Genomic DNA, 27,771 nt, shown 5'->3' on the forward strand with positions numbered 1-27,771 from the left:
GACACTCTACGACGGGGCGGCCGCGTGGTATGCTGGGAATTGTAGTTCGATGCAGGCGTAGGGTTTCGGGATGAGGCGCCAAAATCCAAGGTTTGACCTCAGCTTGCCCTTGCTAGTGCCTGGACCACAGGTGAGCCGTTATTGGTTGCCGTTAAGGACCGTTATCATTCCCGGGTGAGTAGTAAGGACTGAGCCCTGTGGGTGCTACCCACCGGGAACCTGAATGCGTCAGGCCTTCTTGGAGAGCCTTTGCTTTAAGAAGCCAGGTTGGCTCCTGGCTGCCTTTCTTCACTCTTGATTTTGGGCGTCCCCTGGTCGTTGGTAGTTCAAGGCCCCTTGAGAAGTGGTGGATTGTGGTATGCGGAACACTGATCCTGAGTCAGGAAACCTGACTGCTCCGTCAAGCTTTGCCGCCTCTTGGCCTCCAGGTACTGGTCTCCACGAAGCTTACACTGTAGCCCTTTCATTCTCCACCTCTACTCTCTAATGAGCCCTTACATGCCAGAGTCTGTATTTAAGGCTTTTCGTACATCTCATGTAATCCTGTCATCAAGCCTAGAATGTGCATTGTACTATTATCTCCCTTTGGCACAGAGGAAGAAATGTAGCCCAGATTGGTTGGTAAATGGTAAACAATCCCATAGCAAATAAGTGGCAAAATCAGTATACAAATTTGGATCTGTCTGCCCTTAGGCCCTCTGAATTCTTTACCACTGCAAAAGTCCCATTGTCTGATACAGTTATTAGAAAGTAGTTGTAACATTTGGGGGCGCCTGGGTGGCTCAGTCGGTTGAGCGACTGTGAGTTCGAGCCCCGTGTCCGGCTCTGTGCTGACAGCTCGAGCTCGGAGCCTGGAGCCTGCTTCCGATTCTGTGTCTCCCTCTCTCTGCCCCTCCCCCGCTCATGCTCTCTCTCTGTCTCAGAAATAAATAAACATAAAAAAAGAAAGAAAGAAAGTAGTTGTAACATCTTAATCTATTTTTAGCATTGACTGAACTGAATGCTTCAATCCCTTGGGTCTCACCCCTGTGATTAATTGCACCTGAACCTTGAGGCCAGCGCCCAAAGATATGGTTCCCATTTCTAGAGATCACCCGTGCAGGTTGGATTGTGGGTTGTAGGGGAAGGACATGTTCTTATCATCAGAGGGTTCCATGACCAAAAAAAAAAAAAAAAAAATGATCTTTGCCTTTGGGAAACTCTTCAACATGGAAAGAGGGATGAAGTGGGAAGAAACACTTCCCATCTGACTCAGGGAAACCAGACAAAAGAGAGATAAATATTGTCAGTTCTTCATTTTTCTCAGTGGCAAGAGCAGAAGTGAATATGATCCAAAACAACAGATAATCTCCTCATTTATATCTGACTTTAGAAGGGAAAGACACCCGCTCAGACTGAGAGTTGTCACCCACACTCATCTCTCCAGGACCAAGACCGCTGTCAATATGATGTCTTGTACGCAGCTGCAGGCCAGAGGAGGAGGTCAAAGTAATAACGAAGCCTTACATGTGTTAGATGGACTTAACGTCTAAGTGTTTCATCTATTTTAACTCATGTGATCTTGTAAAGTAGGTAGGGAAGGGGACTTTAAGAAAATTGGGCTTGCCAAAAAAATATATATATGTGTGTGTGTGTGTGTGTGTATGTATATCACATCACAGTGAGACCTAGTGGCAGAAACAGAACCAAAATCTAGTGTTCTAATTCCCAATCCTGTATTTTCTTTTCTCACAGATATGCAGAGGTTGAACGAAAGCTAATAAAACATGACCAAGGAAGAGTGATTATAGGGTCCACTGTGGACCCTGCCATTCTTATAGTTCAAAGCTTAAGAAAGACACTGCCTTATATTTTACTGCAAACTGAGCAGATTTTGTTCGGTGGAGAGCTTTCCTGGGAGGTAGACAGGCAATGGGATTGTCCACGCTCAGAATGCAAATGCCAGTCCAAAGTTCTGGAATCCAGCACCTCTGAGAATTTCAGAATTTGAGAGCACCTGAAATGCATTTATTTCCTCTCTCTCAGGATCTTTAGTTAGAGTCCTCACTTAGATTTTGTAGGGTCCATTATTTCTCCATAATAAAATTTAAATGTTATGTTTTTGAAAAGAAATTGAGGGGCGCCTGGGTGGCTCAGTTGGTCAAGCGTCTGACTTCAGCTCAGGTCATGATCTCGTGATTCGTGAGTTCCAGCCCCACGTCGGGCTCCATGCTAACAGCTCAGAGCCTGGAGCCTGCTTCGGATTCTGTGTCTCCGTTGCTCTCTGCCCCTACCCCGCTCGCCCGCACACTCTCTCTCACTCTCTCTCAAAAATAAACATTAAAAATTTTTTTTAATAAAAAAAAGAAATTGAGTACATGTGATACTTTTAAAAAATGACCACTTAAAACTGAATATTGCCACATGTGATTTTTTTAGTCACATTGGAATAGAATGATCACTAAGAGCAGTGCAGGGTGGAGTGTCCTAAATTGGGTCTGTGGGTCATTTCTTGGGATTCCAAGAGCTCTCCTATTTGCTCCTATTTTGAGCCTTCCACTTTCAGACAACTCTCATGGTGGAAACTTGGCCAAGTTCTGCCTTATGAAATTATGTGGAAGCATGCAATCCTGTGTCCCTCTAGATAATTTTGTTACGTGTTCTTCAATTAATGCCTGGTTCCCTAAAATTCTTTATTCCAAGGTAAACATTCCCAGCTCCCTGAGTGCCTCGTCAGATTAAAATAGCAGGCTTCTCCCATCTAGCTGTGCTGGCTCTTCCTATCCTCCCCATTTGGGCAGAAGCATTATACAAAGGCAGTGGGGTGCAGCAGGGCCCAAAGGGTGGCTGAAGAATGTGCCTATGAAACACCACAAATTCTGGAATTTACTCCTACTGTGGATACCCCCGTTATCCCTTTACAGTTATTACTGGAGACCATAGAATATAGTGATTAAGAGAACAGGCTTCAGACTCCCTGGGCTCTAAATCCTGGCGCTGCTTCTGCTTAATGAGTGACTTTAGGTAAGTCACTTACAACCTCCCTGAGTCTCAGTTTCCTTACCTATAAAATGAGACAATGCTGAGAAAACACTAAAGCGTCTAAGACAGTCAATACCTAATAAATGATTTCCCTTCCCGGGAAGTCAGCATGTCCTGTGATAACCAATTTTCTCATGATGTCCGTCACAGATCGAGGCCCTTGCTGTGCTCCCAGCCTACCAGAGATCCGTTTCTTCTAATGGGCCTAGGAGAGCCTGAGCCAGGTTGTGGTTCATTTATTCAACACCTCAGAGCGCTCACCACCTGTGAGTTCCATGGCAGGAACTAGAGTCAGGCATAGAACAACACAGTCCCTCTCCTGGGTTCACTCTACAAGTTGGCAGCTATTACTGCCAACAGTGAGTGACAGTTATGGCTCAGTGTAAGACAGTGGGAACACCAGATGTAGCAGGAGTCTGGAGGGACCCTTAACCTGGGGAAAGGGGTTCTGGACCCAAAAGACCACTGAGCTGAGTTTTCAAAGGAGACACAGATAAACGGGAAGGGCAGGGGCAGAGGGAGTCCAGCTGCCTGAGACCGGGGTGCTTCTGAGGCACTGCAGCAAGAATGCTATGAGCATTTTGGAGGTTGAGACTGGAGAGGCAGTCAGGAGGTGGAAACAGGAAGGGACATGGATGCCATACTGAGGGGGTTGGGCTTTATCCTGAAGACTTTAGGAAGCTGCCGAAAGATTTTTTTTAATGTTTATTCTTTTTCGAGAGAAGGGGGAGGGGCAGAGAGAGAGGGGACAGAGGCTCCGAAGCAGCCTCTGTACTGACAGTACTGAGCCCAATGCAGGGCTCAAACTCAGGAACCGTGAGATCGTGACCTGAGCTAAAGTCAGATGCTCAACTGACTGAGCCACCCAGGCGCCCCACCGCTAAAAGATTTTTAGCTGGGGAGAGAGAGAGGATCGAACTTTTATTGGAGAAAGATCATACTAGGCAGCAGCCTGGCTGTCCTAGGGAAGGGAGTGCTTCTCCTCTGAAGAACAGAGCTGGTGGGCTCAGTCACGAATAAGGGACAGGGAGATGGTCTTTGGTAGCTTCCCGGCTCCTCTGGAGCTCACTTTTAGGAAGGGTACCCTTCCTTCCTATGACAGCCCCTGACACATGGGCCTGGAACACAGTGGATCCAGCCTTCCGTGGCTTAAATCTGTGGGACTTAAGAGTAGCAGTCATTCCCTGCCCAGAAGACACTTACAGTGAGATTGGGAAAAGCAGGTGCAATTTGAAAACAAAATAACAAGGCCTGACTGGGTATGATTAAATGAGTTGGATAGATAAGTTAACTGAAGTTTGGGGTGGGGCAGGGGTGCAGGTCTCTGGAGTAGCATTGTTAGAAAAGGCTTCCTGGAGAAGGCAGACTTTGAGCTTGGCCTTGGAGGCAACTTGAGTGCTGGATCCTCCATTATAATTTCTGGGGGCTGTGTGGATCCACCCTTGAGCTGGAATCACAGCTGCAGTTTTACTTCTGTTTGTGTGGTTATACAGTTTGCAACCATTTCCCTGTGGTTCCCCCTGGAACAGGACACTGTTCCACGAAGGGAGAGAATGCATTGGATTTTCCTCACCTCTATATCCCTTGGGCCAGCACGGAGTAGGCCCTCAATTAATATTTGTTGCATTACTTAATGTATGAGTGGTGCGAAGGAAGGGATAGAGCTTCAGGTGTGGAAACATTACAAGTAAAGGGCAGAGAACAGGAACACACAGTATCGTGACCTATTGTGTTCGGATGGTGCTTTATTGCTCACAGAATGTGCTAGCACACTATTTCCTTTGATCCCTATCATCAACGGTCTTGTTTGATGCTGTGCAATGAGTAGGGCAGTTGTTATTCCAGTTTTACAATGAGAGAACAAGAAGTTCAAGGATTTGTCCAAAGTTTCACTGCTACTTAGTAGGAATTCAGACTTGCATCTGGTGTTTTAACATGAAGTCTGGTGCAATAACTAAATCACTTTCCTCCTGGATTTTTCTCAATGGAGAACATACAGTAGGACATATGTCGAGAGGGGGTCCCCAGGGGCCAGGTCACAGAAGGCCTTAAGTTTCAGGCTAAGAAGTTTGGACTTTATCTTGCAGCTGGTGACAACCTATGAGAGTTTTTTTTTTTTAAGCTGTTTAATAAAGAATAAATATTAATGGTATTTGTAAGGTATGGTATAAATTTAATTGCATATTAATATTTATTTAAAATAAACATACAGAAAGTAGTTTAATTTCAAGAACCAAGAGTCAAAGACCCAGGAGTCAAAGGAGTCATCTCTCTTGGACTCAGAGGGTTGTTCATCAAACAACTTGAAGTGGTACTATATTCCATGCATCATGCTTAATGCCAAGGACACAGAGGTGACGGAGATACAGGTCATTGTCAGGATGAAGTGAGACCGTGTAAGCAGCTAGAGCCACTTTATTATTGCCATCCTGAATAAAGGAGGATATGTGCTTGAGCTGAAAAAAAATCGTTGATGGCATCACCTCCCAACAGCCAAGGTAGAGCTTCAGTTTCAAGATTGTGCCCGAGGTGAAGCCCCTGCAGCATCCTTCAACTTTTCCTGGGGGATCATCTCTGCAGAGATGAAGAGCAGAGATGAAGCTACCATTGGCCCATTGAACCACAAGGATGCCTACTTAAAAGACAAGCCCCTGGCCTGTATGCCAATAGATCACAATACTGTAAGGCAGTATCTGGGAAAAGCAGGATCATCTATAAGGGGTTCCTAGCAACATGCTCCAGGAAGAACTTGATAATTTGAAAGAGTGAAGGCATAGTCCTATCCCTATCATTGCCATGGCAGCCATAATTAATGATGGGAGTCTGTGTAGTCCTCGGATGTGTCGGGAGTAGGGGAAAAGTTGAGAACCACAAAGCCAGGGTATCTGTAAATTGTTTGGTTCAGGAAGGGAACAGGGCCATTAGATCTGGCCCTATGGAATAGGAATTAGAATTGTTCTGCCTGACCCCATGGATTAGAACAAGGGGAGATATTGTATTACCTAAGGAAAAACTTTTAGTGTCAGGACTGGACTTCAAAGACATCATGAAGTTCCCTTGAAAGACAGTTCCCTGACACTGGACATGGCTAAGTATAGACCCCAGAGATGATGTGGAGGAGATTTCAAACACTGGATTGGTGTTTGAATCAAATGGGCCCTTTGATCATGAGATATAATCCTATTTATTAGGTGATGGTGACATTAGGGAGAAGGGTGTCAGAGACTGGAGCAGTCATAGAAAAATGTTGAATTACTTCATTCTTCAATGTGTCAGATTCCTACTGTGCTGGGCACGGTTCTAGGCGCTTGGGGATATTTATTGGTGGTGGAAATAGACAAGATTCCTACTTTAAAGGAAGCAGAGAGTAGAGGTACAGTTTAGAGAGAGGGAAAGGAAGCAGGGTAATTAAGGACCCACCGATATGTGAGGCACCATTAGATGTTTTTATGTATTTCCAATGCTTTCAACAAGTATAGCAGCGATCATTATACTTTAGTCGAGTAAGTGACTTGCTAGGCTTGTTTGTACAGAATGAGCTCTGCAACCAACTGACACTGTAAGAAAGCAAGTGGATTAACCTATAAAAATCAGTTTCCTCTTGTGTGAAATGGGGATGGTGACAGTACCCACCTCAAGGATTGTGAAAATTCAACGCGCTAAGGCCTCTAGAGGGCTCTTAAGGAGGCTGAAGTTTGGAGGTGCTCAGTTAACTGCCGCAGCCATTGCCAGAGGTTGCGCAGCTAGTGATTGCCAAGGCCTGACTTTGGAACTAGTACTTTCGGGGTTATTTTCCTCGGCTTGGGAGGACTCTGGCTCCGACAGAACAGTAACCCTAAGGTTCCCACCCGGCCCAGCACTCCCGGACTGTGCGACTTCCCCGCCTACCCCTCTCCAGACCCGCCCACCCCCTTCCGCCGGCCGGACGTCCGGTCCACGTGCGCGCCCTCCCGAGGCCCCGCCTGCCCGCCGGGAGCCACCCAGTAAGCCCCTCTGAGATTGGGCGAGCGACGGCGGCCCAGGCCGGGTCAGAGGCCTCGGGTACGTAGCGCGCCGCGCGGGGTGGGGTGGAAACGGCCGTGTCCCGGGAGTGGGTGGGCGGGACGGTGGCGCCCCGGGGCTGGTTTGTTCTTTCCGGCTCAGAGAGCTGAGTCCACCCCCCGAGACTTGTCCCGGCGCCGGGCCTGGCTCTGGGCGCTCAGAAGCACCGCCCCAGGCCCCCCGGGCGTGCTGCGCCATGGGGCAGACAGTACGCGCCTTCCCCCCCCCCCCCCCCCCCCCCCAAACCTTGGCCACAGTTTGTTGAGCACGTACTGTGTAGCAGCCCCTGGGTCAAGCACTTCTGCATCCATGACTCGTTGCCTTGGCAACAACCGTACTAAACAGGGTGCTGTTTACATCTGTGGCGATGAAGAAAGGTTTACAACTAAATTGTGGCAGAGGTTGTGGTTTCAAACGCAGGTTCAGTCCAGAGTCACTACACTTCAGAACTTGTGGTCAGACCTGTTTGATTTTTGAATCCAGCCTCTGCCCCTTCCAGTTATGTGAACTCGAGTAGCGTTCCGACTGCCAGTTTGCTCATCTGGGAGCGGGCGGAATGAAAGTGCTTTGCTGGGTAGCTGCTGTTTTTTTGAGTGATCACCTCCACTTTCCTTTTCTGCGGGAGGCTGGACTGGGTATAAAGTTTTGGGAAGATTCCCCTCACCCGCACACCAGGCCTGGGTGGCATGGTGGATTCCCACTCATTCACTTGTAAAGAGGGTGGCCTGGCTTCCTGTTTTTCTTTCTACGCCTAGTTCCCAGTGGAGACCTTTGTCATTGAGTTAGCTTATGAAGTTTTCTTCCTCTCTTAGTTATGGGAAAATTATCACCCGAATGAATCTTGACATTAAATCCTAATTTTAAAGATGAGGAAAAATAGAAGCCTTGGATACGGGTTTTCAGCGTCTTGTTTCCTTCTTTCCTCCCTCCCTTCTCTCTCTCTCTTTCTTTCTTTCTTTCTTTCTTTCTTTCTTTCTTTCTTTCTTTCTTCCTTCCTTCCTTCCTTCCTTCCTTCCTTCCTTCCTTCCTTCCTTTGTTGAGGGGTGGTGATGGCTGATTTTACCTAAATAAATCAGATGGATTTGGCTGGGTGCAGACCTAGGTCTTGGGAAAGGCAAAATGTTAGAACTCTGGCTGATGAATACAAAGTAGACTGGCTGGTTGGGGTGGTTTTCTTTGAGCAGGGCCCTAAGTTCCCACCGGATTCTCTTATGTCTTGTGCAAGGTCTGAACCTGTCCTCCTGGGTAATATGTTTAAAGGGTTCAGATCCTTTCTTGGTGCCTTGCCTTAGGAGAAAAGATTAAGGTTGATAACTGAAGGCAGGCAAGCAGTGAACTTTTGGTTTGTTTTGGAAACTACCCACTGGCACATTTTCAGATAACTAAAATTTTTCTCTGAAAGTTTCAGTAGTTGCAAAGGATATGATTTCTGGTTAATTGTAAATATTGACACTTTAAAAATAAAACTGTTACACCAGGCATTTAAACCTGTGCAGTGGAATCTCAATACCATAGTGATTTGATTTCCCATATCCTCTGGGGGAAAAAAAATAATATACAAACCAGTTTTTAATTAACCTTTGAAATTTTACATTGTTATTTTTCTTCCTTGAACTTATATTTCCACCTAATTTCCTCCACAGAATTTTTTTCTCGTATGATAGATTTTGAAAGCCTTTGGTTTGTCGTCCTACATCTCTGCAACAAACAACAAAAAATATTAAAATTAAAACAGTTTTGAAAATTGTCTTGTGGTCATAATATTAAACAATTTCTTTTGACTTGAGTTTTTATAGTTATAAAATACACAGTCGATCAAAACTGGTTTTGATCAATTGTCAAAAACCTAAGTTTTATTTGAAATGCTTCTCTTAATAAGCTGAGTAGAACTTTGTAAAGTTCATGTGTGCATCCATGTATATTTGCTAGAATGAGCAGAGATTTTATTCATGGCCGTAAGCACTGAAGAAGTCTGTTCATGTAAATAAATATGCAGGACTTGAAGGCATTTTGTTGTGGTAATATTACTTAATTCTTTGAACACCCTCTGAGTTATAGGCCAAAATATCACAGTGAGCTGTCATTGAAATCAGTTATTAATGACCTGCCAGCAGACAGTTCTTTTAGGTCCTCCTTTAACTCTGTTGACGGCAAAGATTTGGAAACCACCTGACTCAGCAGGAAGATTTATGTTGTGACTGTGGGCAGGCACATATCCGCGTGAATACTGATGTTTCAAAGTGCTCCTGGATGGTGCCAGGGTAATTTTGCACTAGGGATAGTGCACCTTTGCAAGATTTGGCATGGGTGACTAGTTGTGCCTTTCTTTGAAACCTAGGAGATGGGGGAGGGTGAAAGGGGGACCTGGGAAGGGAGAGGATGAAGACATTCCAGAGCTGGTCTGCTTCCAGAGGAAGAGGCAGGGGGCATTGAGGTGGAAATTTATTCCTCCTAAACTGTGCCTTTGTGCCCCTTGGAAGAGCTTCATGCATGCCTCAGGAGTTCTCATTCCCCAGTGTGAAGATCGCCTAGAACTCTGATGGGCAAATTTCTAACTTCTTTTTAACTTCCATTTCTTCCCCTTTAGAATGGGAAAGAACCAGAGAACCTACTGGTTGTTGTGTTGAACAGACAAGATGAGGGATGTCCCTGGCACGTAGATGGTGCTCAATTGGTGGGCAGCTACTCTTATACTCTGCTTCCTGCCTGCTGGAAACCTCGCCTTCCTATGTACTCTCTGCCTCAGTTTCCTCATCTGTGAGCCCAAGAAGTTGTTAGCCCAGAAATGTAGGGGTGGGAAGTGATGTGGAAAAGATTTTGTGATTCCCATAGTAGGCTTTCTGAAACAGGTATGCTCTTACTTTAAAATAGTTAATGTTGAGTTCCTGCTCACCTATGAGCTGGACATTTTCCTCCTGTGCTTTATGTGTTCATTCAACAGATACTTTTTGAGGGTCTTCTACTTGTCAGGCCCTGTTTTCAGCACCTTGGATACAGTAGTGCCCAGATTCTGGGTAGAGGCAGATTGCAATAAATGAACATGAAGATATGTAACATGTTGGGTGGTGCTAAGTTGATAGCTGCTGTGAAGAAAAGTGGAATGGTGAGGAGACTAGAGAGTGAAATGAGGGTGCTATTCAGGACAGTCTCTGATAGGGTGAGGAGGGAAGTAAGCCATGCAGCCCTCTGGGGGAAGAGCTTTCCATCTGGAGGGAACAATATGTCCAAGGGCCCAAGGTGGGAGTGTGCTCGACATAGTCAAGGAACAGCAAGGTGGCCAGTGTGTCTGGAGGGCTGAGATCAGGAGGGGAGTGGTAGGACATGTCGGGAGAGATGCCCATGGCCATCCGGAAGCCCCTGTAGAACCCTATGAAGACTTGGCTGGTGCTCTAAGTGAGAGAGGAACCATTGGAGGGTTTTGAGCAGAGGGGTGAAATTATTGGACTTGGATTAAAAACATTGTTTTGATGTTTATTTATTTTTGAGAGAGAGAGCGTGAGCAGGGGAGGGGCAGAGAGAGAAGGAGACACAGAATCTGAAGCAGGCTCCAGGCTCTGAGCTGTCAGCACAGACCCGACGAGGGGCTGGAACTCACAAACTACAAGATCATGACTTGAGCCAAAGTCGGACGCTTAACCGACTGAGCCACCCAGCGTCCCCGGACTTGCATTGTTAAAGATTCACACTAGATACTATATTGTGAATAGACAACAGTTGAGGAGCAAAGGTGGCAATAAGAGAATTTCTTTGAGACTACTGCAGTAATCCAGGAGCACAAGGCCAGTGGATGGACCCTGTGGTGTCTAGCTGGGTTGTGCAGGTGCAGGGTGGGCACGGCCAGCAGGGGGTGCTAGTGAGCGGGATGAAGATTGTGAGCGAGGAGCCAGGAGGACACGAAAATTTTTGGCCTGAGCAACCAAAAGGGTGCAGGTGGAGTCGATTGCAATGACTGATGTGTCACACACGCTGGGGAAGATGAGGTGACTGTGACATACGTTACATCATTTAATCCTGATAAAACCCATGAGTAGTCATTATTAATCACGTTTCATACGCAAGGAAGTAAGCCCACAATGCTGAAGTTGCCCGAGGCCACACAGCTAGTTAAGGGACAGGGCTGAGACCCCAGCTGAGGCCCCCATGACTCTGAAGCCCGTGAGAGTTGGTCTTCCCTGTGATCCTTTTTCTGCATAAGCACCAGCATAGTAGTCCAGTGCAAACAGTCTCCCTGCCCACACATGAAAGCTCCCTGGACTGATGGTTTGTGCTTGGAGAGTGCTCGAGAAGAGTGACCTGTTCCCTCCCCTTCCCTTGGTGTTGGCAGAGGAGAAGGTTGAGGAGGACTTACCGCCAACACCTTCTCTTGTGGCTCCCTCCAGGTAATTGGCAGCTTGGAGGAGGTAGTGACTTAATAGGCCTAGCAGACGAGAACTTGGACTCAGGTTTAAACAGCAGCCTCTCACCAATAATGAAAGATTAGGAGTGGGGAAACCATAGATAAAAATAGCACTTACTAGTTAACTGGAAAACAATATATTTTTGCAACCTCTGGTTCCATGAGAAAATAATTGGGTCCCAAGGCGGGGAATGACTCGTTTTCATGAATGATTATATTGATCATTGAAGCAAAATGGATACATCCCTTTTGGAAAGCGATTCGAAGAAGTGTCTGGCAGGTCAGGCATGCCCAGTGTTAAATCCTGGGAGGCTGCAGGAGGAGGAGGAAAGGAAGCTGCAAGCTAATGAGGGAGCCAGGTCCTGGCCCCAGCACCAGCAGGTTGGGGCTGTTGATTGGGACACACAGAGACACAGAACTTGCTTCCAACTTAAGTCCTGAGCTCTCCCAAGGGAGGAAAAAAAGAGTGTCCATTCAAGTATCAGTTTCTTATTCTGTTTAACCCATTGGGTGTTTTGTTTATTTCCTTTTTTTTACCCCCCAGGAGGGATTTACTAGCCTCAAGCAGCATATTCTAATGGAAAAGGGAGCAGGCTGGGAGATTGATTCTAGCCTCCCCCTTGCCACTGACAGGAGAATGCAACCCCAGGTATTTTTTCCATGGAATCATCCAGCCATTCATTCTACAAAGACTTTTCATACACTTTCTCATAACTAATAGGGAGCATGGATGAGTGCTGGCACCGTTGTAAGCACTTTACATGTATGACCTCTTCTACTCTTCACAGGTACTCAGGGTGGGTGCCATTAGCTCCATTTTACAGGTGAAGAAACTGAGTCAAAGAATGGTCGAGTAACTTGAGCAGTATTACTCACCTGGTACATGATGGATAGACAGCAGACACTATGCTAGATGCCGGGGACAGAGGGGTACAAACGACATGGTGGGTGGCCTCGTGGAGCTTATTTTATCTAACACGTTGAAAACGGTCATACAAACACGATGGGTACAGGGAAGGAAAAGAATGGCACAGAGAGAGGTCGGGGGCCTGATCTGAGTCGGCAGGTGGACAAGGCTGCTCTGAGTGGAACTGTGGTGTGCCCTCTCACTGCTTTCAGGTCCTCGCTTTGACCTCCGTGGTCCTGACTGAAGACAGCGACCCCCATCGCTCTGGATATGCTCCCCGCTAACCTCACCACACACATTGTGAGCGGATTATTTACACCCGCTCCTCCCGCGGTAGCGTGGAGGCTTTGCTTGGAGGGGGCAGGCACTCTACTCTTGCTTTGAGTGGTGCCCGGGGCACTACTGGTGGTGGCAGGGGCAACGGTGTTGCACATGGAGGCTGTGAGGTGGGAAAGAGACTGTGCATTCGGGGGCAGAAGGCGGGCGTGCAACAAGTTCCTTGATGGGGGGCAGAGAGGTCAAAGGGGGGCGGGCTAGGAGGCGAGGGAAGAAGGCAGTGAAGGGGTTTTGCTTGTTTGTTTTTAAGTTTATTTATTTCGAGAGAGCTAGCGAGCACGAGTTGGGGAGGGGCAGAGAGAGGGAGGGAGAGAAAATCCTAAGCAGGCTCGGCACTGTCAGCACGGAGCCCAGTGTGGCGCTTCATCCCACAACCGTGAGATCATGACCTGAGCCAAAATCAAGAGTTGGACGCTTAACCAGCTGAGCCACTCAATCGTCCCAAAAGCAGTGAAGGTTTTAAGTGACGTGATCAGAAGTCCACTTTAAGCCATGACCCTGGCTGTCTTGGGAGAAGCTAGGCAGGGGACTGGAGAGTCAAGTCAAGAGGCCACTGCAGAGGTCTGGGCACAGGGTGATGGGACTTAGGTTCATAGGGTGGGGCCAGTGGAGTCAGAAGTAGGACCGGCAACCCAGGGCCATGGGGTTTTTTGTCTAGAGGCCCATGGAGAAGCCAGCAGCCCACCCTCATTTTTCCCTAAGAAACACTGCCAGAGAAGATTCCAAGAGAGACTTTTTTTTTTTTAAAGATTTTATTTTTAACTATTCTTTATACCCAATGTAGGGCTCGAACCCACAACCCCGAGACCAAGAGTCACATGCTCCACTGACTGATCCAGCCAGGTGCCCCAAGACTATTCCTCCTTCAATGTTTTTTTCTTCATCTTCTCTAGGCTGTTGGGGCCCAAGAGGTAAAAAATGAAAGGCAGGTTTGGGGAACCTCAATGAAAGGGACCCCTCCCCCATTTACAGAGCACAATAGAATTTGATCCTCACTTCACAGGCTTCAGACCCAGCCTCTGTGACTCAAGTCCCTACCCTTTCCTTTATACCCTGCCGTCTTTCCCCTGACAGGGAGAATGAGGGAGAAGAAAGGATTTGGTTGTGGCTCCCCTGGGGTTGGAGTCCTGCCTTGCTCATGAATTCAGGACTGGGATTACTTCCCAGAATCCAGCTTCCATGTCTCTTGTACTGGGCATTAGCTTTTCTCTGTTACCATGGGACTTGGGGTCGTCCTTCCTCTTCCAGCCAAGCCAGCTCTGGGAACAGCTTTTGGTATTGAGGAGGAGGATTCCTGGGCCACCAGCGGTCTTGTCAATCACTGGTCACCCAGGGCGAGCATCTATGGACTGCTCTGGGAAGTGCTGAACCACAGAAGGGAGGAAGAGAGCCCCAGTGTGCCTCACAGCCTCCCCTGGGGCTGATGCCCTGTTAGCATCGGCCCCTTACTTACAGGTTTGGAGACAGGATAGGGCAGGGGCAGACATTTGGGGGATGAGCTATTTGTTATTTATGGAGCACTTAACCACCCTGGGCCAGGCTGATTAGAAGGCTTATTGCAGTCACACAGCTTTATGGCAGAGTGCCGAGGGGCTGGGACCCAGGCTTCTCGATTTCCAGTCTACAACCTTCCATTTTAGCAGCGGTTCTGGTGCCCAGCTGGCTGGGACGCTAGGGTAGAGCCTGGGTTTCTGTCCCTTTTCTGAAGTTTCACAGGGGATTCAGATCAGGACCAGGTTTAGGAGTTGCTGTGAGGTTCTCACTGCCTGCGTGTAAATGGCAGTGGAATGAGGGGAAATAAGTGGATTCTGGAGAAGGACTTTTGAGCCAGAGCAGGGAGAGGGTCAGGAACACGGGTTAAAGAGGTGGTCACCTGTCGCTGGGTGCCTGGGGAGGAGCTACCAGACAGGTCTGGGTGAGACTCAGAGGCAGTCGAAACCTCAGCCTTCTTTTCCTCCTGGCTAAGCCTGGAGGGGTGCTCACTGCCACACTCAGACGCGTGCGCACGCACATGCACGCACCCAGGCCCAGGGGGCGTACCACACGACAACTCTGGCTCACCTGCTGGTGCTGTGTTCTCCTTGGCTGGTTTCATTTGTTACTGTCTCCCCCTCCAGTTTTCCTGAGAGGCAAGACCTAAGTTTTCCTTCGGTCACCTGAGAGTCCCCGGCGCGGAGCTGCAAAGCGCAGAGGTGCTCAGTCAGCGCTTGGTGAAGGAATGAGTTATGGAGGAGCTTACTGGATGGGAACAGCTGGTATTTGTCCGGCCCCTTTCAGCCAGGGGCCCACGGCCTCCCAGGGCATGTGCTCCTTCATCCCCTTGGCCTTCCTGACAGAGGCCAAGCAGCTGTTGGTCTGTTTCCACAGATGGTCATCCGAGGCACAGAGAAAGGAAGAGATTCATTAGGTTGCCCCAGGAGTCTGGGACAGAGCTGAGCCTGGAATTTCCATCTGTGCTCTGGTTGCTGTCCATAAGACCTCACGCCTATCCTGCAGAGGGAGAGCACCAATACGATCATCTAGAAATCATCTTGCTTTGGTTCTGAACCGATCCGCTTAGAGCCAGATTCACTGTCCTTCTTTTGTCTAAGTCTAAAGATAAATTAAACTTTCATTCCCTGAGTACGTTAAGGTAGGAATCTAGACTCAGAGGTGGGAGGCCTGAATTCCATTCAGGGCTCCATTAATAGCTGTGGCCCTGGGTAAGTCCCATCCCCTCTCTGGTCCTTAATGAAGAGTTAGAGTCGATCCCAAGCCTGTGACACAGAACTGCCAAGGCAGCTCCGTTGCTAGAGATTCTTTTTTTTTTTTTTTTAAGTTTATTTATTTATTTTGAGAGAGAGAGAGAGAGAGAGAGAGAGCCTGCATGCACAAGTGGAGGAGGGGCAGAGAGGGAGGGAGAGAGAGAATCCTAAGCAGGCTCCTTGCTGTCAGCCTGGAGCCCGATGTGGGGCTCGAACGCAACGAACTGTGAGACCGTGACCGGGGCCAAAACCAAGAGTCAGACATCCAACCGCTGAGCCACCCGGGCGCCCCTCGATCGCTAGAGATTATGATTCGGTGTGTCTCGGGAGGGGTCCTGGTCCCGTGAAAGGGCAGGAGTTGGGTTCCCCTGCTCCTTGGGGCCCCTTCAGCCACGTCTGGCAAAGTTGGATGACCAGGTGACAGAGGCTTGCTTGCAGCAATGAGGGGCCAGAGGCCAGTGGGCTTTTGGCCTTTACGCTGTCCCTCAGCCACCACCTGTCCTCAGGTCCCACTCCCATGCTTTCAGACCGGCCTTCTGCAGAGGAGAAGCAAGCTCGCGGCTTTAGGGACAACAGCACAGAGCTGGGACTACAATGCTGTTGCTGGGTTTTCCATTTCGCAGCTTCAGCTGAGTGAACAAAAAAAAATTTTTTTTGACAACTGAACCCTGTCCTTAAGTCTTCTTTGTGTAAGCTGGAGGGAGACCACCTGGGGGCGACGCCAGTCCCAGATTGAGGAGCGCTGCTTCGTAAACCGTTTAATAATTGAGTTAGATCTCTCCATTTGGATGACGACTCTAGTGGGTATTTTCCTCTCTCCGCCCCTGGCTGCCCTGGGAGGACGAGCCTGGGCAGATTTAAACTTCTGGGCTGGTCCCCCCACCACCCACATCCGAGCAGCTGCCTCCCCCTGTCACTTGGTGTGTCCTCAGGGGAGGCAAACTCATTTCGGTATAAGCTCAAGCAAAGTGTAATTAGGACAGTAAATCTGCCGTTTTATATAAAAAAAAAAAAAAACACAGCAAAACCCATGACAGATTTCAAGGTCCTAGAGAAGTGATTTGATGCTCAGGGAGGGGTGGGAGAGACCTGGCCTTCACTTTAATTTCTTCTAACCTGGGAGCAGACTCCAAGACATGGTAACCCCGTTTACTCCCCAAAATGCAACATGACTTGAAAACAGTCTTTTGTGAGCGGTGCCAGGGTGGAACAGCCGGTTGAGTATTCGACTTTGACTCAGGTCATGATCTCGCGGTTTGGTTGAGCCCTTGCATTGGGCTGTCTGTTGTCAGCACAGGGCCCGCCTCGGATCTTCTGTCTCCCTCTCTCTGTCCCTCCCCAGCTCGTGCTCCTCGCTCTCTGTCTCTCTCTCAATCTCAAAAATAAATAAACATTTACCAAAAAAAAGTCTCTTGGGAGATAGTCTGAGGTTGCAAGAATGGGGACGTAACTTCACGAACGTCTCTTTTAGTCTCTGTGCCTCGCGGTGTGACTTCAGCGCCTGCCTCCCGTCCTCACTTCCTTTACGGGACACTTACTGCGTGAAGGGCTTTGTAGGCATTTTCTCAGTCTGCAAAGAGCCTTATGAGATAGGTTCCATCACCCCCATGTTACGGACGAGAAAACTGAGGTTCCGAGAGACAGGCGACCTGTCCAGGGTTGCACAGCATTGTAAGTGGAGGAACTGGATCTGAAAAGGCCCATGCGCCTCACCTCCTCTATGCTGCTGCTGCTCAGTCTGAGAGAGCCGCAAATTCCAACGCCAAGTTCTCTCCCGCAGCCTGTCATCCTTCCCTCACATTCCTCCTGGGCAAGATCCATACTCCTCTAAACCTCAGGCCTAATCACCACCAGCCACTGCTTCCGCTGAGCTCTCCCGTCTGGGCCACTTGTTGGTTGAAGCGGGAGGATTCTTCTGTCTAAACTAGCCACCTAGACCGTCTTAGTGTTGGTGCTGGGGGGTGGGGGGGGTGGGGGGTGGGAGGACATTCTTCCCTGTGAGCCTCAGTGTCCCAGACTATAAAGTGGCCAGAGACAGGGGAGCTCTGTGGGCATCTGGAAAGTGCCTTGGGTTCACCACGGAGGGACAGGTGTGCCCTTCTTAGGGGAAGTTCGCCTATAGCGGGTACCGCCGCCTCCAGAAAGCACTCTGCGTCGCAGCACCTGACCTTGTTCTGCCTACTCGGCATTTTGATTGCTAAATTTATACCGTGTTGGTTTGCCTTGTTTATGAGTGTTTTCTAAAGACTACTGGAGGCCTGTCCTGAGAGAATTTTCCATCTTCGGATGGATCCAGAGTTCCCCAAGCTCAGAACTCCACACTCTGCGTGGGCAGGCTGCGTCTCCCTTCCCTTCCTGTGCCTCCCTCTCCCCGGGTCATTCGGGCGTGACACTTATCAGGCCTGGTGTCGTCCACAGGCAGGGCAGGTCGTTCTGGTGTTCCCGGGGTGGGCCATCCCAGGCAGCCAAGCGTGCCCTCCCGGCTCTGCATTCTCGCTGGCCTCCTCTTTCCTGGGAAGATGTTCCTGGTGGGCCTGACAGGGGGCATCGCCTCAGGCAAGAGCTCGGTGATCCAGGTGTTCCAGCAGCTGGGTTGTGCGGTGGTTGATGTTGACGTCATCGCCCGGCACGGTGAGTTGGAAGGTGGTGGGTGGGATGTGCACGGCAACTCCCCTGCGCCCCTTTCTGCCATCTTGTCTCATCTTTGTTTCACCTTTTTATTTATTTATTTTTAAAAAAGGTTTTTTTAATGTTTGTTTATTTTGGAGAGAGACAGAGCATGAGTGGGGGAGGGGCAGAGAGAGACAGGGGCACAGAATCCGAAGCAGGCTCCAGGCCTGCTGTCAGTACAGAGCCCGACACAGGGCTCGAACTCACCAACTGTGAGATCATGACCTGAGCTGAAGTTGGGACGTTGAGCCGACTGAGCCACCCAGGCGCCGCTGTCTCACCTTTTTATAAGCCCTTTCAAGGCCTCGGAGGAGGGGGCAGCCTTCTCCTTCAGGCCTGGTCTGATTTCCTGCTCCCTGCCCCTCACTTCCCCTCTCCCCGCTCCATTTCCTCTCCCCCCTCCTTCACCTCACCTTGTGACCAACGTGAGGGGTTCTGCGCACTCTGCTCTCTTCCTTAACTGCTTTCCCTCCTCTCGTTTTCTGTCCAACTGAAAGAGGCACCCCTGGGTTCCCCCATCATTTTGCCCCTAGTCATTCGGGGGCCTCTGGCTAGCCTGGAGGCTCTGGAGAGTGACCCAGCCCCCTCCTCACGCCACAGTTGTCCAGCCAGGATACCCCGCCCACCGGCGCATCGTGGAGGCCTTTGGCACCGAGGTCTTGCTGGAGAATGGTAACATCGATCGCAAGGTCCTAGGGGACCTGATCTTCAACCAGCCCGACCGGCGGCATCTACTCAACACCATCACCCACCCTGAGATCCGCAAGGAAATGATGAAGGAGACCTTCAAGTACTTCCTCCGAGGTAAGAGCCAGGACCTGGGACAGGTGCGGCAGAGCCCTCTCCTTCCAGGGCCAGGGCCCTCCTCCGCTGCAGAAAGTCTGGCCAGGGACAGAGGCGCTGGCTGTCCTGGCTGCCAAGTTCACACTGTTCCTTTGCACCCTCCACGCAGAGCCCTGTGCCAACCCCCGAGGAAAGGTGCACATGTCCCTCAGCATTTAAAGAGGTTGACAATTGAATGAGAAGAGACACTTGAGGCTTTTGAGCCGCGATCCCCAGGAAGTAAGTTGATTTTTCTGGCAGGGATGGGAGTAATACCAGCTGACGAATAATGGAGTCTGGAGACTGGAGTTTAAGTCCTGGTCTCACAGCGTCTAACTGTGTGACTTTGTTGAGTGAGCCAGCCCATCCTCTCCACAGTGAGGCTAATAATGCCAACCTCGAGAAACTGTTAGGGGAACCGAGTCCACATGAGTGACTGTCGATCACCACACAGTATAAACCACGGTCAAAGTCAGATTTGGTGCTGGTCGAGCTGCCTGGGAAAGCTTACAGACTGGACACTGGGGAGGGTCCCAGATGGCCAGGGCGGGTGCAGGGTGGGGGGGTTCTAAGCAGAGGATAATCCTTTGGGGCTAGGGCTCAGTGGAGAGAGTTAGCCTGACATGTGCCAGGACTGAAAGAAAGGAGAGTGAAAAGCCAGAGTCTGTGCTCAGTTGGCCAGAAACTTCTAGTAGAGGCTGTCAGCCTTTCCCATGCTATAGCCACGGTGCCAGCCCTGTTCTATAGGACAGTGTTGGGCAGGGGTGACCTGATATCATGCAGGATGGGGTCAGTCACCAGCAGTGGAGGAGCAGAGAGCAGTGGCATGAGATCGGGCGGGAAAGTTGGCCGAGGGGCCCTGTAGATCTGCCCACCAGCCTTTGGCAGATGTGTCTGCCTGCCCGGGCATCAGAATGGAAGGCCTGGCTGTTTGTCTCCCCATCATCAATCATGATGCAGAGATTTCCCTTCTTAGAGGGCATGGGGCAGCCTTCTAGGTTTTCTCCTGGCTTTTGCACTATGATCTTGGCCAAACGCCTTATTTTATTCTCTCAGGCATCAAGTTCTTATGTAGGGTTGGGAGAGGTTCCACATTCCTCTGGCCCGTAGCTCCCTTCAGAAGGAAAGAGATGACAGGCATCCATGACGTTGACCTCCCCCGCCCCCATCCCTCTTCCCCTGCTCTGGCCAGGGCAGGGATAGGCTCCAGACATTCTCCCTGCTGGACCGGCTTGCTCTGCATCTCGCCCCTTGCCACAGGCCCCCCTCCCTCTCTCTTCCCTCAAGGAGCGTCTCTGGACTCTTTCTGCCTTTGTCCTGCCTCTTGTGTCTGCGCCAGGACCCCTCCTGTCCCCCACCCAGGAGCGAAGCCTTCTGCCTTTCAGTCCTGCCCTTTCGCATTCGCTCCCTGGCCAGTTACAAGTACATCTGCAGGGCTTTGAGGCCACGGCGGCTCTCCCCTTCTGAAATTAAGCATCGGATAATGTCACCCGCTCCAAAGTTCCCCTGCTGTGTCATCCACCCAGCCTCCCCTCTCCCCAACCACCACCACTTAAATAAAAGCTAGAAAGCTCTTTTCAGCTCGATAAGGTGAAAAATGGGGACGACAGCTGTGGCTTCCACAGTCCCAGTTTTTCCCTGATGAGTATAACAAATACAACTGTCAAAGTTGGTATAATCAAACGTCAGATAAGATCACCAGCTGTTGGGGAGGTCTCTGTGTAGGCAGACGGATGTCTTAATAGAGTCAGGATAGTTTGCAGAGCTTATCAAGCAGGAGGGATGTGACAGCTGAATAGCCCTTTGCCGGTGAACCAAAGAGCTGGCCACGAGCTGAGCTCCCGAGAGGGGCCCGAGGAGAAAGGACAGTGGGGGGGAGAGGGGAGGTGAGGCGGAGCAGGAAAGGGAGATAAGAGGCCCAGAGAGGGTCTGGTCTTGGCTCCTGTTCTGAGCTGGGAGGGGAACGGGGGCATTGAACGGCCCCCCTTCTTCCAGGGAATGGTGGTAATAATAACCATCATTTACGGAGCACTTGGGGAACGTCTGGGTGAGGAGGCACCAAGTGGCTTACGTGCCTTCGCTCGCTTGGTCCTTACCACCTTCCTGTGAGGGACGTGGCCTTCACTCACAGATGAGGTTTGTGAAGGGGCCCAAAGTCACATGGGAAAGTGGGGGGCTGCAAACCCAGGCGTGTCATCGGAGCCCACTCTCCTAATCCCCTCGTTCAGCTGAAGGTTTTTCTTGGGCTTCCTGAGCAGCAGATTGTGGGGAGCAGGAAAGCCAGCAGCTTGGGTCCTCACCCCTGTTCCCTGCGTCACCCGGAGTGCCGGTTTCCTCACGACCCCCCCGAAACCGGTGTGATGTGTGTCTGGCTCTGGTTGGAAGTGTTTGTGGCGGGAGGCCATCCCGGCCAGGCGGGTGTCTGTGGGCAGAGGCAGCGCCCATCCCTTTCTCTCACTGCTCCCAGTCCCCCGCCAGCGTTTTGCACATACACAGGGGACGCTGGCCCGAAGGGAACTGGGAGTGTGCAGCTCATGGTGTTTGTGTGGGCAGCCTGGGCACCCGCCCTCTCACTGTGGGTCTTGACTGGCCTTGGCTCGTACTGGGAGGGCCAGCCAGTGCCCTTTCCCTCACTGGAGCAAGTTATATTTTATTAGTCATAACCACCCACCACCTCCAGACCAGCCTCGGCCATCCCTGGCTGGAGGCCGCCTCTTGTGCCAAGAAGCAGCCTCTTTCCTTTTGGGGCTACTACTGCTGCCCGCAGATGAGCCTTTTATGAAGAGTTGGTGGAGAGAGCCATACAGGACTCTTCTTTAACAGAGAGCCGCACTTTGGTTTGTTTGGTTTTTTGGGGTTTTTTTGGTTTTTTTTTTTTAGCAAAGATGGGTGACATAGGGCAGAAAGGGCCAGGTTCCTCCTGGAAACTCCCCAGTCTCCTCCAACTCTGGCTGTGTCATTTCCTTGCTCACAAATAACAACTCTTTAGGTTCAAGGTCAAGGCGAACTCAACCCTCTGTGCCTCCCCTGACCACCTCACCAGCTTCGTCGCCCATCGTGCGAGGCCTCTACGGCCAGAGAAGCAGAACCTCGCTGCTCCGCGCGCTTTGCTGGTTCCCCCCATTCCTGGAACCCTCACCTCAGGAAACTCATGTTCAAGTACCAGAAGTCCCACCTGGTTTTCAGGACCAGTATAAACGCCATCCCTCCTGCAAGGTCTTCTCTGCTCATCTGGTCAGGAGTGGCCCTGTAGCATTCTGTTACGGATGGCATCAGAACCGGCCAGCATTCAGGTTATGCCTATCCTTGCAAGGTCTCCCCTTTGCTAGAGAGCTCTCAATGGTAGGGGCCAATGGCTTCACCTCTACTCCCTAGCCTGACACAGTGTTTGTTTGCAAAATTAAACTGTGGGTTTCCTGGCTTCTCCCCAGGATATCGCTATGTGATTCTGGATATCCCCCTGCTGTTTGAGACCAAGAAGCTGCTCAAGTACATGAAGCACACAGTGGTCGTGTACTGGTGAGTGTGTGTCAGGGCCAGGCCTGACCAAGGCTGGAAAGGTGGGCCCCCAGAGTACAGCGTGTACCTGAGAAATGGCCCACATCGCTTTGCCCTTACTCCACTGGGCGACCGGGAGGCACTGGGGGTTTGGGCGATTGTGTCCACAGACTGTAGGTACCACTTCTGCGCCTGACCCAGATATGCCCCAGGTAGGCGTGGGAAGTGAAGGCCCCCAGGTTTCCCTAGTTGCTTGGGAAGGGCTCCCCCTGCTGGCCATTGGGGGCACTTCGGCCCCGATGCCCTGAGCTACCGTGTTGTTAGTCACTGGATCCCTTTTCCCTCCTCTAGCATTTCTCAATTTTCAGACAGCTCCCACATTTATTACTTCACTCAATTTACCTTTCAGCATGAGGTGTCCAGAGCAGGAGTTGATGCTTCTGAGTTATAGGAGAGAAAACCTGAGGGGGAAGCTACTTGAGGGGGTGTCCAGGGTCACCCATTGGCAGCGCCTGTGAATGGACGGTTGCCGGGAGGGATCTGTCAGAGTCCAACTAAGGAAGGAGCTTTGTTCTCAGAATCCCTCAGGACACGAAGCAAACCAGAATCTAGGTTTGGCAAACAGAGCCAGATCAGACTGTCAGAGAAAATGAGTCACAGTCCCAGTGGGGTGAGAGTAGATGAGGCTGCAGGGTGTCTCTGCCTCCCAGAAGCTTCCTGGATGCCACCCACAAGTACAACAGACACAGAGGTGGGCACTTGGCTCTGTGGGTATTTTGGGCACAGGGTGGCTCTCCAGAGACTGGTGCGTGGGAGGCTCCTAGCACACGGGAGGTGGGGCCCGGAGTGCTCATGCCCTAAGCATAACCCTGCCCTCCCCCGCAGCTGCCCACCGAGGCTGCCACTTAAAGCCCAGTCTGACTCTGCTGAGCCCAGTGTAGGGACTCAGGCATCCTCATAGCTCCCCCGCTGGCCCACATCTCCCCTGTAAACCTGCAGCTTCTCTGGGTTCTTTAGGCCCTGTTTGTGAAAGACCGTCAACTGAGGCCAAGTACGCTCTATGAAGACTTTGCCTTGGGGTCTTAATACAATTGGAACTTTGCACCAAGGGATCAGAAAAGGGTGGGGGAATCTTCCAGTGGAGGTGAGAACACTGGTCGTATCTGCAGTCACGAGAAGACCCACGCCTGCCCTGTCACCTTTCTCTCGCCGCACTTTCCTTCCAGCTTTGTCTGTTCACTAAGAGCAGAGAGAGCTGTGGTAGCCTGTTTTTTGTTGTTGTTGTTGTTGTTGTTGTTGTTTATTTATGTTGAAAGAGAGAGCAAGTGGGGTAGAGGCAGAGGGAGAGACAGGAGAGAATCCCAAGCGAGCTCTGCACTGCCAGCACAGAGCCCCCTGTGGGGCTCAAACTCATGAACTGTGAGATCATGACCTGAGCTGAAATCAAGAGTCAGATGCTTAACTGACAGAGCCAACCGGGTGCCCCCAGATTCAGCCTGTTCTACAGATCCTTCAGGGCCGCTCATCAGCCAGAGGAACCTTTGCTGGAATCCCGAGTGCTGTTTGAGAGAGGCTGGAGACATGTGAATGAGTGATTATTCACTTTTCATAAAAGAGATTTACACTTTACAAAACTAAAGATCCCCTCATGGATTCGTTGAACTATCCGACTATCCCTGGTGCCTTTGAAATAATATGGGGCATTTACCAAAGTGTGATTATACTGAAACATGATTATTCACATTTTTGAGGAATTTGCCAACTGAGGAGTAAGTGTTTGGGTAAAAATCTTATTACCATAAATAGCGTCATTCCTTAAACTAACCATATGGGGCTGTGTCTGAGCCCCAGGAAGGGCTGTCTGGGAGCCCTGCCTTCCCATTCCAGGAAGCCCTCTGCTCTAGGCCCACACCTTCTAAGGATGTGCCCTCACAGGTGGCCCCGAGCCCCCTCCATGCTTTCACCCAGATTTCCGCAGCCCCAGATTTGCAGTGTCCCTAAGATCCAGTCCTTGTTCTTAACCACACAGGGGTCGGCCCCACGACCCTGAGAGGATGCTGTCCCCATAACAAAGGAAATGATGAGAAGTCCTATTTATTTTTAAGGCCAGTATAGATGCCATCTTTCTACAAGGTCTTCTCTCATTGGCCAGCCAGAAACGACGTTCTGGAGCCTTCTGTTCTGAGTGGCATTGGAATTAACTGGTGTTCAGGTTGTGTCTGTCCACGGAAGACACATCCCAGGAGGGCCTCTGGTCTAGGCCACACCTAAGTGGAGACCAAACCGTAGTGACCAAATCCTCTCATCTTACGACTGGGAGAACCCAGGCCTAGTGGCAAAGCGGAGAGACCCCAGATGGCAGAGAACAGCTGCAGCAGCCCACCCCCTCTTGTTCTCACCGAGGGGCTCGGGCAGCCATAGAGCTAGAGAGGGGTTCGAGATGACCCCACGGGATAGCCTGGTGGTTCCTGTGTAGCCAAAGGCAAGATGGGAGTTTCCCGAGGAAGGACCTAGGTGGTAATATCAGAGGGGGCGAAAGACGTACTCTTTGAATTTCCTTTGGTTGGTTTGTTTGAGATTTTATTTGATTTTAAGTAATCTATACACCCATTGCGGGGCACGAACTTACAACCTCAAGATCAAGAGTTGCATGCTGTACTGACTGAGCCAGCCAGGCGGCCCTTTTTTTCTTTCTTTCTTTCTTTTTTTTTTTTTTCATTTTATTTTCTTTGAATTTTTTTTTGGAGCTAGGCGACTGGGTGGTGGTTGGCTTAATCTGCGGTGCCTAGCGCTGTCCCAAGGACCAGATCCAGCTCTCAAGTCCTTGCTCTAAGGGGAAGCACCTTGGGGCTTGCCTGTCCCACTCTGTCACTGGCATCGAGCACAGCAGCCACCACCTCGGCTCTAAATGTGAAGGGGTGGGGGTGGTGAAGCAAGGAGAGGGGTCTTTGCGGTGGCTCGGGAAGCTATTTGGGATGCGGCAGGCCCAAGCCCCAGGGGAACTATAGGAAGCGGTCGGCTGGCGGGCACAGGCCTTTCAGTAAAGGTCACCCGTCCAGGGATCCAGGATGTAGCTGATGCCAGATGACCAGATCTTCCCGTCTTACAACTGGGAAATCTCAGGCCTAGTGGCAAGGCAGCAGGACCCCAGATGGCAGAGAACAGCTGCTGCAGCCCTTCCCCCTGCTGTTTACGCCAAGGGGCTCAGGTAGCCCGCCATGCTGCCGGGGTCCTCAGAGAGTGAGGTGAGGCGGGGGTAGCCCCCCTCCCTGACTGTGGGCCCGAAAGAGGGTTGAGGGAAGGGGCTGCCCGCCCCTGTCACTCGCCAGCGGGAGGGACGCTGGGGCCTACAATGCCTGAGCAGCCCTCCTGCCTTGTCCTTAGTGACCGGGACACACAGCTGGCGCGGCTGATGCGGCGGAACCACCTGAACCGCGAGGACGCGGAGGCCCGGATCAAGGCCCAGCTGCCCCTGAAAGACAAGGCCCGCATGGCCCACCACGTCCTAGACAACTCGGGGGAGTGGAGCGTCACCAAACGCCAGGTGATCCTCCTGCATGCTGAGCTGGAGCGCTCCCTGGAGTACCTGCCCCTGAGGCTGGGGGTCCTGACAGGTCTAGCCGGCATTGCGGGCCTCCTCTACCTGCTCGCCCGCTACCTCCTGCCCTCCCCCTAGCTGGGCACTCCCAGCGCAGGAGGCCCCAGGCCTTGATCTCCTCAGAGGCTGAAGCAGGTAACAACTGCATCCTGTTTCCTCCCTAGCCCCTCAGCACACACGCCCTCTGAATCTGGGCTGAGCCCTGCACTGGGCCGACCCTTCTTTGGAGTGCATCCTGTCTGAGGCAGAGAAACAACCCTCTGTCAGTAGATACTCCTCCTCACCTTCCCTCGGGCCCCTCCCTCTGGAACCACGAATGGTATCCGTGATGGGGCGTGAAAGCGATGGTGGGAAACTGTGTCAATTTCTTGGGGGTGCGGGTGAGAAGCACTCTCTGTGTGGCCATCGGCAGTGTTTAAGCTGGGAGGTTCCCTGGGGCCTGAACCCTCTCCAAGCACATGCCCCATCATGACCGAAACCTGCCACGTGGAGCAGGGAAATAATTTTGGACCAACGGCTGCCACCTTCGGACAGGATTCTCTAGGTTGAAGCCCCGGGCCGGGATGCAGTGAGAACTCCTTCGTAGGTAACGCTGTAGCTGGGCCCCTCGGGGGATGACCCACTGCCCCACCTTGGCGTTTCTCCCGCATTCCCCACACCTGCTCACCACCTGCCACCAGTCTGCCTCCCACTCCGTGTCCTCTTTGCCCTGAACTCTTGGTAGCCCACACGCAGCAGGCCGTTTCTTGCCCCTGTGCCTTCTCTGTGCTGTTCCCTTACCTAGAATACCTTTTGTTTCTCTGCAGTGGGTTAACTCCCAGCTCAAGCACCATCTGAAGCCCCAGGCAGGGTCAGGTGCTCTGGGATAGCCTCCTTCTCTCCCCTCCGCCGTGTTTTACTTTAATCCACAGAACTGTAATCCGCCAAAAGCTGGGTGGTCTCTCCTACTAGACTGTAAGCCCCTAGAGGGTAGGGACTGTTCATCTCTGTGTTTCTGGCGCAGTACCTGACTTGCCGTGGGTGCTTAATAAAGTGTTGATCTGAAGTGCCCTGCGCTACTGTTTTTCCTCTAGCACCGTGGACTGACAGGTTCCCGATGTGGCTGTGACCAAGGGGTTACGCTTGGTCTCCTCCCACACTGAGGCCTGGGTCCCTCACCTCTCCACCTCTCCGGTAGCCCTCTGACTTCTCGTGGGGCCCCGGGAGGATTCCCTCTAGGCCCAGGCGTGCCCTGTGGGAGGTGGGTGGAGGTGCTGGGGCCGGCCTCCAACTCGCTCGCTTCATCTTCCTTCCCTGACCAATTAGACCAGCACACACTTCAGCTCTCTCTTGCCAGAGCTGGCAGACCTGCTGAGGTGCTGATCCTGCGGCCAGCAGCCTATTAAGGCCACAAATGAGTGTGACAAATGCAAATGCTGTGGTGGCCATATTTAGTGCCCCCTTTCCCAGAGCTGCTTATACCTCGGAGGCCAGCTCATTAAGTCACCACACACCCCCGAGGGGCAAAGAAAGACTCAGCAAGGAGGTGTCTGGTTGTGTGGGAGTGGGGCGGGGGGTAGGGGTGGCAGGGCAGGATAGGACCCAGTTCTGTGGGACCTGGCAAGAGGAGGAAAAGGAGAAAAGGCACGGACCCCTTACAGCACCCTGTCCCCCCAGTCGTTGAGAAAATGACTCCTCATGAATGCCTGTGACGTTCTGGACAGTGTGCTGTATGCGCAACACCCTATAGCTAACATAA

General features: G+C 51.1%; 1 protein-coding gene across 2 annotated transcripts; it reads left to right on the top strand.

The window, feature by feature from the left end:
• DCAKD (dephospho-CoA kinase domain containing) lies at positions 1–27,078 on the top strand. 2 transcript variants are annotated; one of them, XM_019434788.2, is made up of 4 exons: positions 1–428; positions 18,716–18,919; positions 22,369–22,456; positions 25,820–27,078. In XM_019434788.2, the coding sequence occupies exons 1-4, from the start codon at positions 359–361 to the stop codon at positions 26,109–26,111; spliced, it is 654 nt and encodes a 217-aa protein (XP_019290333.2). In that variant the 5' UTR covers positions 1–358; the 3' UTR covers positions 26,112–27,078. The 2 variants fall into 2 exon arrangements, with proteins under 2 accessions (XP_019290333.2, XP_019290332.2); XM_019434787.2 differs by lacking the exon at positions 1–428 and adding an exon at positions 17,926–18,076.
• Positions 27,079–27,771: the final 693 nt, after the last annotated feature.

Source organism: Panthera pardus, unplaced genomic scaffold (genome assembly GCF_024362965.1).
Source record: "Panthera pardus isolate Hobbes unplaced genomic scaffold, ASM2436296v1 HiC_scaffold_3, whole genome shotgun sequence".
NCBI classification, from domain to species: domain Eukaryota; kingdom Metazoa; phylum Chordata; class Mammalia; order Carnivora; family Felidae; genus Panthera; species Panthera pardus.